At 43.0% G+C, this 12,847-nt stretch overlaps 1 protein-coding gene across 4 annotated transcripts in view; it reads left to right on the forward strand.

Moving 5' to 3' along the window:
* EPN2 (epsin 2) overlaps positions 1 to 12,847 on the forward strand; it is a 54,541-nt gene that overhangs the window by 35,211 nt on the left and 6,483 nt on the right. For 2 of the 4 annotated variants that reach the window (XM_048321099.1, XM_048321098.1), the window contains exons 3-7: positions 6,245 to 6,357; positions 7,761 to 7,853; positions 8,127 to 8,301; positions 10,841 to 11,014; positions 12,509 to 12,601. In XM_048321099.1, the coding sequence (XP_048177056.1) occupies positions 6,245 to 6,357; positions 7,761 to 7,853; positions 8,127 to 8,301; positions 10,841 to 11,014; positions 12,509 to 12,601 (648 nt within the window). The remainder of the gene's footprint in view (positions 1 to 6,244; positions 6,358 to 7,760; positions 7,854 to 8,126; positions 8,302 to 10,840; positions 11,015 to 12,508; positions 12,602 to 12,847) is intronic. The other 2 variants (XM_048321100.1, XM_048321101.1) reach the window with 2 other exon arrangements.

A 12,847-nucleotide genomic window follows, 5' to 3' on the forward strand; every position in this document is an offset into this window, starting at 1 on the left:
CACGCCTTCTTACCAGGCAAATAGAAATAAAGTTGGGGAGAGTGGGAGAACCTTTTTGCCAACACCCACCACTACAGGAAATGTTTCATCCCTCAGTGGTTTGCTCTCAGCACGTTTTACTCCTGTTCCTTCTAGACACGATGGGTGGGGGTTGTGGAATTCATTCCCCTTGCTTGAAGAATTTATGTTGGGTTATAAAATCTCGGGTTTTATGCCTTCTTGCAGAAGAGAGAGCTGAAAGAGTTTGGTAGTTCCTCCAGGGAGCAGTAACTTCCAGTGGATGCTGGATTGGGCGTGAGGGATCTCTCCCCTCTCCTCTCAGGGACTAAAAGTGCAATTTGGGCTAAGTCAGTGAAGCCTTTTTGGGTCAGTTTGTTGAGAGAGTTGAATCAGCTGCACTGCACAGACAGCACTGACTGAACCCTGCTCAAACTCCTGCTCCTCTCCAGCTTCCCAGCCTGTGTAGGTTTGGATGGGAACAATTGGATTTTTACTTGATGTTGAGCCAGAAGGGGTTTTCTTAAAGAGTTGCTGTTTTTTGTGTTCCACATTTATCCTTTGTGACAAAATAAAAGCAATATTGATACCCTGTGTAGTGTGAGAGAATTCAGGGTGGAAAAGGATCTCTTGACTGATGTCCAATCATGCCTCACTGCTGCTGGCAAGGGACTGGCAAATAAGGATATTTCCCCCTGTTTCTTTGTGAATATTTTCATTTCATCTCTAAAAATCCTAGAAACTGTGCAAAATGAAATGGTGCAACTTGGTTGTTTTTAATAAAATCCTTTCCCCCAAAGCTTTGCCTTAATGACTTTGTTGGCCCTGAAGATCTCTGTGCTTGGGTAATTCCAGGGAGCACATTATGGCATATGAATTGTAAAAGTATTTGTATTTTTTTTTCTACCCAGTCTCATAACCTGTAAATGGAAGCCAAGAGAGATATTAAAAAGCAAAAATAAAGCTCCTCCCAACCTCTATCTTGTCAGCAATTTCTGACATACTGGGAAAAATTGGTTTTATCTTCCACCTTTAAACCAGGAACAGTTAATATTCAGATTAGGAACTGTTAAATATTCCATAACAAAATGCATAATTTTTATTTAGTTTGGAAAATGTGCAAATTCTGTGGAGTTGCATCAAATCTGATAGCAGGTTTTATTTCACCTTAAGGAAATGTTCTTGTGTGGTGCTGAAAATAAACCTACTGGGGAGAGGAAGTGATACAAGATGGATATTTAAAATCTTTTGGAGCAATAGTCCCTCACTCCTAATCTGCCTCTGGGTCTAAATAATTGGGGTTTTGCCTGACATTTGTCACCCAGTTTCAAAAACTTCAGCCTCTTGTTCCTGGCCTTGTTTCATCTCCAGCTGCCAGTGACCACTTAAATAGGATTCTGGATTTATGGCTGCATGGGGAAAAGTAGGATGTTCCTAATTTAGACCTCTTAAGCCTGAGCTGGGATGCTGCTTCCAGCCTGGCAAACGCTGGTCGTGTTTTAAAACCAAGTTTACTGAGGCCATGCTTTTTAAGAGATCCAATCCTGTTATGCCCAGGCTGGGACATCCCAGTGTTATTTTGAGTTGTGCCCACATTCTTCCCTTTGTCCCTGTGCTCCAGGAGGGTTTGGGAAGCAGGGATGGGGTGGGATGGATGCCCTGATTTCAGTGACACAAGCACAGCTCGTTGTGACCTGATTTCAGCAGCACTGCCCGAGGTGGGCTCGGCTCGGGTTCATTGTACTCAGAGCCTGCTGGAGAGGAGATGAAGAAAGATGCACTGGAAAAGGCTTTTATGGATCTTGGGAAATGCCAAGTCTTTAACCTGAACCTGTAAAAATTCTGGGAGCAATTTGCTGTAGCTGAATTAATGAGTTTTAATATTTCAGTGATTATTCATGTTAAATTGACTCGTTATTTAAAACCAGTTGTGTGAAGCCTCAGCAAGTCTGTGTTCACTCATCTGTTTCAGTTTTGTCTCCCCTTTTGCTTGGAGTAGAAAATAATTCAGTGGAATTGCTATTTTGAGTTTGGCACAACAGAAAATTTAAAAAATCCAGAATGGTTTGGGTTGGAAGGGACCTTAAAGCTCATCTTGTCCTGACCCCCTGCCATGGGCAAGCATACCTTCCACTGTCCCAGGTTGCTCCAGCTTCAAACATTCCAGGGATGGGGCAGCCACAGCTTCTCTGGGCACTCTGGTCCATTCAGAATGCTCCTGTTTTTAGAAGGTTTGGTTTTTATTTAATAATGATTTCTTTATCTTCTATCTTAGGGAATATAGGGAATATCATCTGGCAATGACTCTGGCTGAACAGTGTGGAGAATTCCCACAGTTTGAGGTGTTGAAGGAATGTGGCAGACTCCTGTCAGATGTCATTTGACAGCTTGATTAAATCCTCTCATCGTACATTTATTTTTCTGGTGCTGAGAGTGAAGGTGGGAGGTGCCACTGGTGTATCCAGACTCCTGTAGTGACACTGAATTATCCAACTGTGTCCATTCCCATGGGTGTAGGGATCACCTGAGAGGAAAATGCTCCCAACAAAACAAACCTGAAGGATTTGTTGAGTGTTAAATGAATTTCAGAAGTTCTCAGTCTGCTCAGTGCAATCAGAATCTGCAGGAAGGCTGAGCAGCTCCACCTTGTCACGTTCATCAGTGTTATCAATTCTCTTCTTGTACCTGAAGGATTCCTTATTTCCCAAGGGAAAGGTGGATTACACAATTCCTTCTAGATTAAGCGGTTTGCACTTGCCTTGCCATCATTTGAGAGGCTGGATTGGCTTTTTAAAATTATCCAATCTTTATGTGAGTGGTCTTTCACTGGAAGAAAGGGAATTGATGTTGGTTTCTGAATCCTTAACCTTGATATTATTTTAATTTTTCAAGTCACTTTTGGTTTTGTCCACCTTTGTAGGTTCACTGATTGAGCGAGGAGGCAGCTTTTCTTTCTGAACAGATGTGACTGAGCAATGAATTCTGTTCTGTTCTTCCATCTGCGAATTAGAAAGCCTGACACTAAAGAAAAAAATCACAAATAACAAAACCAGCCCCAAAACCCAAGCACAGGCTTCAGAATGAAAATGCAGAGTCTGATTTTTATTATTAATGCAGGCTCTGCTCTCTGTGTCCTGTATTTCACTGTAACTCAGCCAGATCTATAGCCGGCTACAGAAGCCTTTTAATAGAGGCAAAATATAGGAAATTATCAATAGATGTGTCTGAGAGATGTCAGAGCCTGGCTCGGGCACAGATGGTGGAGCAGAATCCTGTTTTAGTGATTAATTGAGGCTGGAAATGATTTCCTTGCCGAGCAGCCAGGCCCGGTGCTCCCTGCAGGCGAAAATGGCCACAGATTTGCTCCTGGGCAGTGTGGAGGGACTGGGATCTCCAAATTCCCAACAAAACAGGGCTTAGCAGGTCAGAATTGATCTATTGAATCCCATCTTACATAAACATCTGAGTTAACTGTCATGTGCTGGGGGATAAGGGATGCTTTGTGTGGCACCATCCTGTTACTAAGGCAATAACCTTTCTGCTGGATCCTGGGAATTCTAACCTTAGAGCAGGATGAGGCCTGTATGGAAGGGTGGTTGTAGGTCTGTGGGAATTTCAGATAAAACTTGTCAGGTTACTCCCAAGAACAGTGTTTTGAATTACCCTTAATCCTTTAAAAAAAAAAAAAAAAAGTGCTAGCAGCTCTTTAATGTAGATGGTTTTATAACACTGCAGAGGCTTACATGGAAAACAGCAACATTCCTATGGTTTGTTTTTTTCACTGAGGCCCAAGGAAGAACTTCAAATGGACATTTTCCTCTTTTTTTTTAAAGTAAAAAGGAGCTGGAAATACCTTTTAGAGTTAACAAAAGCAAGTAGAATGAATTGCTGGAAAGCCTAGAAGTGAGAAGAAGTAATCTTGCATGTGTGTGACCCCGTATTATCCGTGTGGGGATCCCAGAGCCGCTGGCTGTTGGGATCTGCTGGGAGCTGTGAGCTCATGGAGCTCCCTGCCAAAGCAAAGGCAGCCCTTCCCATGCACAGCTGGGAGTGGAGAGCCAGGGAAAGGCTCGGAGTGGGGTGCAGTCCCTGCTTCTTCCAGCTTTTCTGGGCAGGAATGCAACTGGGCAGTGTGTTCAGCAAGTCCTTTGTGTGGAAATGGGAGGAAGAGCAATGGAATTTAACCCATTTTGCATCATTTTAACGTCATTCTGCCATCAGGTTCTTAGTTGTTGTGGGATGCAGTTATGTGAGCGGAGATGCAAAAGCTGGGATGCAGGAAATGCAGGAAATCCCATTTCCCCCCCCAGTTAAAAGCCCAGCAGACCAGAAGGTTCCTCCCTGCTCCTAGTCCAGGTTGCCATCTGTTCTCAGGTGACTCTGCTGGTGTCCCATTTGTCCCAGGCTCTGTTTTTAAACCAGTTAGGACTCTTTCCTTCTCTAATCCCTGCTGGAAAACTGCTCTTCTCCATCTGTATCTCAAATCTATTTATGGCCCATTTATACCATTAATTCTTGCCCCTTTATCTGAAATAGTTTTTCTCTCTTGTATTTGCAAGCCTGAGGTATTTAACAACCATAAACTGCTCAATCTTCTTTTGGCAAGGATAAACATAAAACATTCTCTGAGCTCCAAAGGGAAATGTTTCCACCTCCATTCTGGTTTAAAACCATCCATTTTGGATTGGAATGATTACAATTAGTGCTAATTTATTACCTGTATTAGGTGAGTGGCTGGGAATTATCACATGCTTTAATCATCACATTTTTCATACGCTTTATTGGAGAGCCTAGCAGTGACTGTTGGAGCAGAGAGGACTCATCAACCAGGCTAAATTTAATTACTTTATATGAGAAAGTTTGAAAAAGTAATAGAATTGAGGTATGAGTAGCATCTTTGTTGAAGTAAGTTGGCTTGAGAGCTTCAGGATCAGCACAATGTGGAAGAATCATTGTGGGTGGTAAATTAATTTGTGCCTTTAGAAGCACAGTGGGGTGGGATGGCACCTTGGGATGTGGTGGGAAGGAGGAAAGGTCATTCCTTGTTTATGGAGAATCACCTTCCTTCTGGCCTGTAGGATGAGAAAGTTCCACTTGTTGTTCTGTGATGCCATTTTGGCCTGAACCTTAAGTAGAGAAAGACAAGACTGGGAAATGTTTGGAGGATTAAAGCAGTGATGAAAAAGTGGTTTTCAAACTGAGTTTGGCAATCTCATTTTCACATGCCCAGCTGACCTGGTAGGAGGAAACTTGATTTCTTGGAGCTTGACATGCTAGTTTGAAACATTCAGTTAAATGTATTAAATGTCAATATATATTTTGCCAAGCTAATCATCATTCCAGCCACTAAATACAAACTTCCTTGCCAAAGTGAGATAAAATTTCTGTGTGAATGATTTGGATGCTGAAGAATTGTCTGAGAGAGAGTGAGCACAAAATTGTTTAATTACTGTACAGTGCTAAACCTGCTAGTGGTGTAGGATGGGAATTTCACATGCTCCTGGAGTGAAAACATCACTAAAAGATGGTTTGTGTATTGAGAAATTGCATATTTTAGCTGTTAAGCTTGACTGTTCCTCGAGGACGAGTGGGGGAGATACCAGTTAATAGAAATCTTCCCCCTAAAAAACCCCAGCCAACCCCAGAAACCAAACAACACCCCCAACCCATTTACCAAACTCTTTTTTTAACAGAGAATGATCCTGTATTTGCGTAAATTTGGGGTCTGAATAGCTGGCTTGTTTGTCCCCGAGCCTGCTCAGCAGTTAAGAATAGTTCTTTATCTTCCCGTTAAGACTGTATTATTTTACAGAAAAGTGGGTGGTATCCAATTTTACCCTGATACTGGCCCACTCCCAGCAGATCTTTACTGACACTGGAAGATGTAAGAAATACCCACAAATGTTTTCTTCAACAATGAATTCTGTATGTTTTTAAGTCAGTGTCCTGCCCCTGGAGCTCTGATACACTCAGGGTATGTCCAGCATGAGCTGGGGTACTTCTTGGTATCACAGCCCCACAAAAAGCCTTTGTTTTCCAGGAATATTTTTCCCTTAAAAAAATTACTGAACTGTCTTGCAGAGCTAAATTATGCTGGTCTGTCCCCCTCCCCCTTGGCAGGAGCTTCATCTCTTGACCCTGAGGGAGCTTTGAGACCGAACATGTGCAAACGGGGTGCAGGAGCCGAACCTGAGCCCTCTTTTTGCTGTTTGCTGTGCTGAATGTGCTGGGTTTTGTCTCCCAACAGCGACATCCCCTCGAGTCTCCTCGGAGCTCGAGCAGGCCCGGCCTCAGACGAGCGGGGAAGAGGAGCTGCAGCTGCAGCTGGCGCTGGCCATGAGCCGGGAGGTGGCGGAGCAGGTCGGTGCCCGTGTAGGTTTTCCAAAGTGTCCATGCTTTGAGACTTGAGATTGCAATCCTGGTTTGTTGGTTTGGTTTTTTTCACTGGCAGCTTGGCTTTGCTCCAGGTGGAATAAGGGGAGTGAGAAAGGCCATTTTGGAAGATGTTGCTCTTGTGTGATTTTTTTTTTTTTTTTTTTTTTTTTTTTTTTTTTTTTTATTCTTTTTATTCTTTAAATCTCTTTTTAAAGTAACTTCAGCCTCCGAGCTGTTGAGACTAGTGGAAGATGACAGTCACTTTGCAAGAAGACTTTGTGTGGGAGGATGTTAATCATCACATTACTGAAGATGTTTTCAGTTAGGAAGAGCTGAAAACATGACTGGTCCTGAAAACCTTCATTAATGTCAGTGAATTCTGATTCCAGTGGAATTTGGAATGGTCTGTTTCTTTTGGTGGGAGTGTCTGGAACAGGAGGGTGACCTGACACAAAGTACCAGAATATATAAAAAAACTTGGTTTAAAGTAAATTGACTCCTGATCTATCACCTGGGTTATGTTACTGTGCTAATTCTTAGGAGCTTCATTCTGAATTTGGAGTAAATGTGATTAAAATTATTGTGTTTCATATACAACGAAGTTGAATCTCAGCTCTGAGTGAAAATTCAAGTCAGCCATGCTGAGTGCCTGTAATATTTTAGAGGCTTCCTGTGACAACTTAGTTTACAGCTGTATGTTAAGCATGAGTGCTTGGAAAGGGAAACTATCACCCAGTAAACTTTATCATTATTGGGCAATAAAGGGAATGAAAATATAAATCAGAATGTAAGCATTTGAAGTAGCTTCAAAAATTACAAGGGAAATAGCAGCTGGGGGATTAGTCAACTTCAGAGAGACATGATGCAAGCAAAGATATTTAAAGTAGTTGAATGTGGCATAAACATTGTAGTTACAGATGTTTAAACCTTCACATTACACATGGAGTTGGCAAGACTTGATTCCCTTGGTGGATCTTGCACCAGTGTGGAGGGAAGTGAACAAAAGCTAGGGAAATTTAAGTTTAGTTCCCTACAACCTTCAGTGGTGATTTGAATACTGAAAAACCATTATGGTAATTTAAAAATGGGTTGTTCACGTGAAGTTCCGTGGTGTTTCTAACTGAATTTTGGAAAGAATGTTTCATGAGGAATAAAACAACACCGGGGTAAATTCCAATCAGCGAACTGGATGTTGTTGTGATCACAGGGCCAGGGTGCTCCTGAGGCAAGAATCACAGGAAAACGCCTTTCCCTCATTTGTGTTATGTCGAAATTGCAGCCAAAACATCCCCCTGTGGTGCACAGGGTGGCAGGGTTGGAGCCCTGGAGGGAGCAGCAGCTCAGTGCAGGCTCATGGTCTATATCACCAGTGTTGATTTCCTTTGCAGGAGGAGCGCCTCAGACGCGGAGACGATCTGAGATTACAGATGGCTCTGGAGGAGAGTCGCAGAGACACAATTAAAATTCCCAAAAAGAAGGAGGTAGTGCCTTCGCCTAAGAAATTCCCGGTTATGCTGCCAAAAGCTGAAATACAGTAACACAAACTAGCTTAATACTGAGCTCTTTTATGCTTTTGGGTTTGCTGTGTTGTATAGCTTAAAGCTTCTTCCATGTGGGTTAAATTTGGAACTACTAGTCAATGCAGGTGTGTAAAAGGAAAAAAAAAAAAAAAAAAATTGCTTCTTCACTCTCACGGGTTTGTACTTCAGCCTGCCAATGCTCTTGAGTAAAGCTCAGCTTCTTCCTGCCCTCAGCACACCACTTTGTTGGACCTGATGGATGCCCTGCCCTCCTCGGCACCGGCCCCGCCCAAAACGGAGCCCTGGGGACCTCCTGCTGCTGCTGCTGCTGCTGCTGCTGCGAACCAAACGGATCCCTGGGGAGGATCCACAGCTGCAGCCCCTGCCTCTGACCCGTGGCAATCATTTGGTAAGAGAACACTGCCAGCAGCAATGGGATTTAAAAGGTTTTGCTTTTTAACGTTGAGCATTTCAAAGTTCCTCAATGTCCAGCTTGTGTGTTAGTCCATTTTGAGTGATTCCACTAAATCCCTCAACTCATTCCCAAGCAGAAACCAATGGAAGTTGCACTCTTTTTAAGCAGTTGGGTTTTTGTGTGTGCAGTTTGAATCCTAAGAAACAGGAGAGTGGCACTTCTGTTGTCTTTGTACAGCAAAACCAACTTGTCTCTCACAGGGAGGATGCTTGTGTTTCACTGCTGGTTGTGTCCAGTGCCATGGGTTTAGACTCTTCCCAGAATTTCATACTTAGGCAGGGTGCTGAGCTTAGGAAAGCCATAGATCTGAATTATCACGTCCTTAATTGCTCCTACAGTATTGTGATGTGTTTGTGTATGGTCAGAACCAAAAGGATTAAATTCTTTAAATATAGATTTTTATAGCAGACAGAAGAATTCAGGTTTTAAATATTCACTGTTCCATAGGATTTTGATGCTAAATCCACGGAGTATTTCTGAATGGAAAGATGCAGTGTTTCACATTTTAAAGAGCAACTAAGCCAAATTTTTGTGTGTTTCTTTTGTGTGTGTTGCTGCCTGTCTGCTGGGCTGGTGTCTGGGTCAGCCAAAGCCTGTCCAAGGAGTTACTCCTTTGATAAGAAAGTGGATGGTTCTTCACACTTGGAACTGGAGCTGGATCTATTTTTTTGTTGGGATTTTTGACTTTTTTAAAGGGCAGGGAGTTTCTGTGCAAATGGAAGCTTTTCCATGAAGATTGACAGCTTTGCTCTGTCAGTTCTGCTTCAGGCTGGTGATTCTACAACCTCTACTCTAAAGTGCTTCAAAGTTATTTGTATTCCACACACCACCATCAGATTCCTGAGGAAAAACTGGAAGTTTAATAATGAAATGCCTTGTTTGGTTTTTTTCCCCTGCTCATGATGGCATTAAATGCACCTACAAAGCTCCTGGGCCAACTGCCAGGTCATCATTCCAAGTGGTTTTTTTTTTTTTTGTGATAAGACACCTGGTTTTTTTTGGTGATAAGAACTGAGAAAAAGCCCAAATTTTGGGCCCTAAGGCCGTGCAGTTTATTTTTGCATGGTTAAAACCAACCAAAATCCATGTTCCTCACATCTCCTGCCTGATGTGTCATCCTCTGACAGGATTTTCCTTGTACCAGTTCCAGCTGTAGTGTTTCCTCAGTGCTTCCCAGCTTTCTTACACCACAGCACAAGCCCTGCTTCCAGCCTGCTGGATTCTCCCAGGGAGAGTCTCGAAGATGCAATGAATTTGCTGATAAAAGAGTGACTCGTGAAACTGCATTTCCCAAATCCTGCCAGCGCTGTGGTGTTTCACTGGAGCTCCTGGAAGCTCCGGGAAGGGATCTTCCCAAGCGCTCTCATTTCAGGTGCTCCCTTTAGGACAGAAAGGACATTTTGGGAAGCTGCTGTTGATGGGAAATGCTGTCATTAGTGTGGCATTGCTCCTAACTCAGCACTGGGGGCAGATAAAGGAAATGTAAGTGCTGGTGTGGGAATAGTGGGGCTTCCTTGGAGAGTTTTGGCATTTCCTGCTCCGGAGCTCTAGCGGCCACGTGCCTGCTGATGAAACAAAACCCAAAATTCCAGCTGGAATTTGTGCCACTGTGTGCAGCATTTGCTTGGTTTACAGGAATACTGGGGTGCTGGGGGGTTGAGTGGAGTTTTAAAAGCTAAAATAATTCTCAGTTGTAACTTGAAATCTGCAGGATATTAAAAATAAGAGTTGTTACATGTGGGTGATTCTGTCCTGCTCTTGGGTTATAAAAATCCTCATTTGGGAATTAAACCTTTGGTGATTGGATTTGTAGGAATGAAGAGTTGTCAGCATCTTCCAGTAAAAATGAGAGCCCTGAACATATACAGGCTTTGTGTTAAAAAAATAAAGGGGTATCAGTGGGCAGCTTAGATGTGTGTCAGGAGTTCTTAGAAATGGGAATAAAAAGGCACAGCTGGCTCAGGGAAGCTGATTGTATTTTTATAAAATAGCAGTATGGTTAAAAGAGTTGGAAAACATTCCCTTTGAATCTTACAGATTCCTTTGTCCAAGGGTTAATGTTGTGTGTCTCGTACCTTTTACCTTTGGGCTTTTTATAAACTCACTTTCCCCTGAGTTCATAAATAGACCCTGTGATTTAGGTCACCTCCAGCCAGGGATTGTCACTTGTGGTGGCAATGTCAGTAATAAAGGCAAGTTTATTTTCTTGTTGGAAGTGCAGGTATTTGTATTCAGGTTCAGAGAGGGGAATTGTTTATTCCTGTGCCTTGCTCAGAATCTCCTGGTGCTCGTTGTTGCTCAGAGTGTGTGACACAAATGGTGGGAGCTCCCAGTGTTCCTGGTGCTGAACTGCTGCTCCCATTTATGCTCAGGATTAATTGGGAGTACAGGCTCCTGAGAGGGGGCAATCTCCAAGGAAAGCTTTCCAAAGGGAAGCTGGACTCACTGCTCTTCCTGCTGATTCTTCTTGCAGGTGCCAAACCAGCTGCTTCTGTTGACCCTTGGGCAGCACCAGCAGGATCCACAGCTCAGCCTCTGTCCAAAAATGTGGACCCTTGGGCTCCTGCTCAGCCATCTTCTACTGCAGCAAAATCTTCTGTGGATCCTTGGGGATCAGCACCTGCAAACAAACCTCTCTCTACTTCTGGTGAGCAACGGTCTCATCCCATATCCATGTTATTTCAGTAATGAGGAGAAGTCCAAATGATTTTCTTGCATTGTGTGGTTCAAAGAAGCTGAACAATTGGCAGAACTGGTCTGCAAAATAAAAGGGAGTTGTAATAACCAGCAGGAAAAAGAAATTTAAATGTAATTATTCTGACTTAGAGCTCTGAATTTGTGGTGCTGCTTCGTGCTCTGTCCCTTACGTGTCTCTTCCTGGTATTTGTGGCTTCCTGCTGAGCACTTGGGACTGCTGCTGCTCTTGGGTTTTATCTTTAATTGGACAAGGACTTAATTTCTGGCAATGAATGATACTCTAATTTAACCTTTCCTTATGATGAATAGCTCTGCAGATAGATGTCTCTGCAGATGCAGATTGACAGGTTGAGCAGCTCGGAGGAGACTTCCAGAGGTGCAAATGAAGGTTTGTTCCTTCAGACTGAGGGTGTGAAACCCTCCCGGAGCCCTGGTAAAGATGCAGAAGGTGCTGCTGTAATTGTCTGTTCATGCTCTGTAACTAATGCAACCTTGATGAGTGTTAATACCTGGCATTTTCATATTGGCACCGTGGCTAAAAGCATCCAAAATGCATTTTCTGCTCGTCATTCATCCTGGTACACAACAGACAAAGGAATCTGAGTGCTGCAAAAAGTTGTCTCAGCAGTTTTTCCCTGGGCAAAGGGCAGTAGCTGGAGCAGTGTGAAATGAGCCTTTAACTGTGGTGGCTCTTTGTTCTTGATAAATATTGGTTTTATATTCAATCTTCACTCCTTCTCTTGGAGTTTGTCATCTTGTGCTCTTTTGCTTGAAATGCGTTGAAGGTTAAAATTAAATTAAATTAAGAAAACATTTCAGCTCATTAAAACCACACAAACCTTAAAGCTGTTCAGGAGTGTGATTGTTGGTCATTCAGGTGTTATTTTATGCCTCCAGTCTGAGGTAAGAGTGTGTCCACATTTTGAAATGGTGATGTTTTACTGATTGCAAACTCCGGGTCAGTGCTGGTGCTTCAGCTAATGGGGCTTTACCATCTCCACAACCTTTGCTATGGCATTCCTCCTCCTTTCCACTTGGGAAGCAGAAGTGAAGTCATCACTGGTGGTGTTTTACTTGAGGGCTGATTAACACTTGATAGTTGAGGCTGTAAATCCATTTCTGTTCTCTCCTTCCACAGCAAGATCTGCTTGTCTCTAGTGCAGACACTCAATCAACCGAACCCCAGCATGCTCAGGTGTGCCCTACACTGATCTAAAAGCAAGCTGCTCTGAATTAGTTGTTCCATGCTGTCAGAAAGGACAGTTCTGTGACATTTCCATCTCCCAGCTCCTGGCTCAGAGTAGCAGCACTCCCAGCTGCTGCTCTGGAACTTGTCGTGGCTTCTTGGTAACAGGAATGGGTTAGGAATTGCCTCCAGGAGGATCAGCTGTGTGATGCAATCGAAGATGTGTTAATGACAGGGCTGTCTTGTTGTTTTGAACAGGAAGTACATCTTTTGACCTCTTCAGTAATTTGAATGGTACAGTTAAAGATGATTTTTCTGAATTTGACACACTTCGAACTTCCAAAAAGCCAGGTACGAATCAAATTCTTAGCATGTGGACAGGTTGGGTGACAGTCACAGCAACAAATGTCTCTAGTCTTAAATTTTATTGAACAAAAAAATCAGCTTTCACAAAGGGAAGGAAGTGATGATGCAGCAGTAAAAGCTCCTTGTTCATATTTTGGCCTGTGCATGAACTTGTGGGGAATGGGCCTTTTGCACTGTAATCCATGGAATTGCACTGTGTGACTTTTTGCTGCATTGACCCAGAAATTTGTT

Source organism: Corvus hawaiiensis, chromosome 16 (assembly GCF_020740725.1).
Source record: "Corvus hawaiiensis isolate bCorHaw1 chromosome 16, bCorHaw1.pri.cur, whole genome shotgun sequence".
Taxonomy (NCBI): Eukaryota; Metazoa; Chordata; class Aves; order Passeriformes; family Corvidae; genus Corvus; species Corvus hawaiiensis.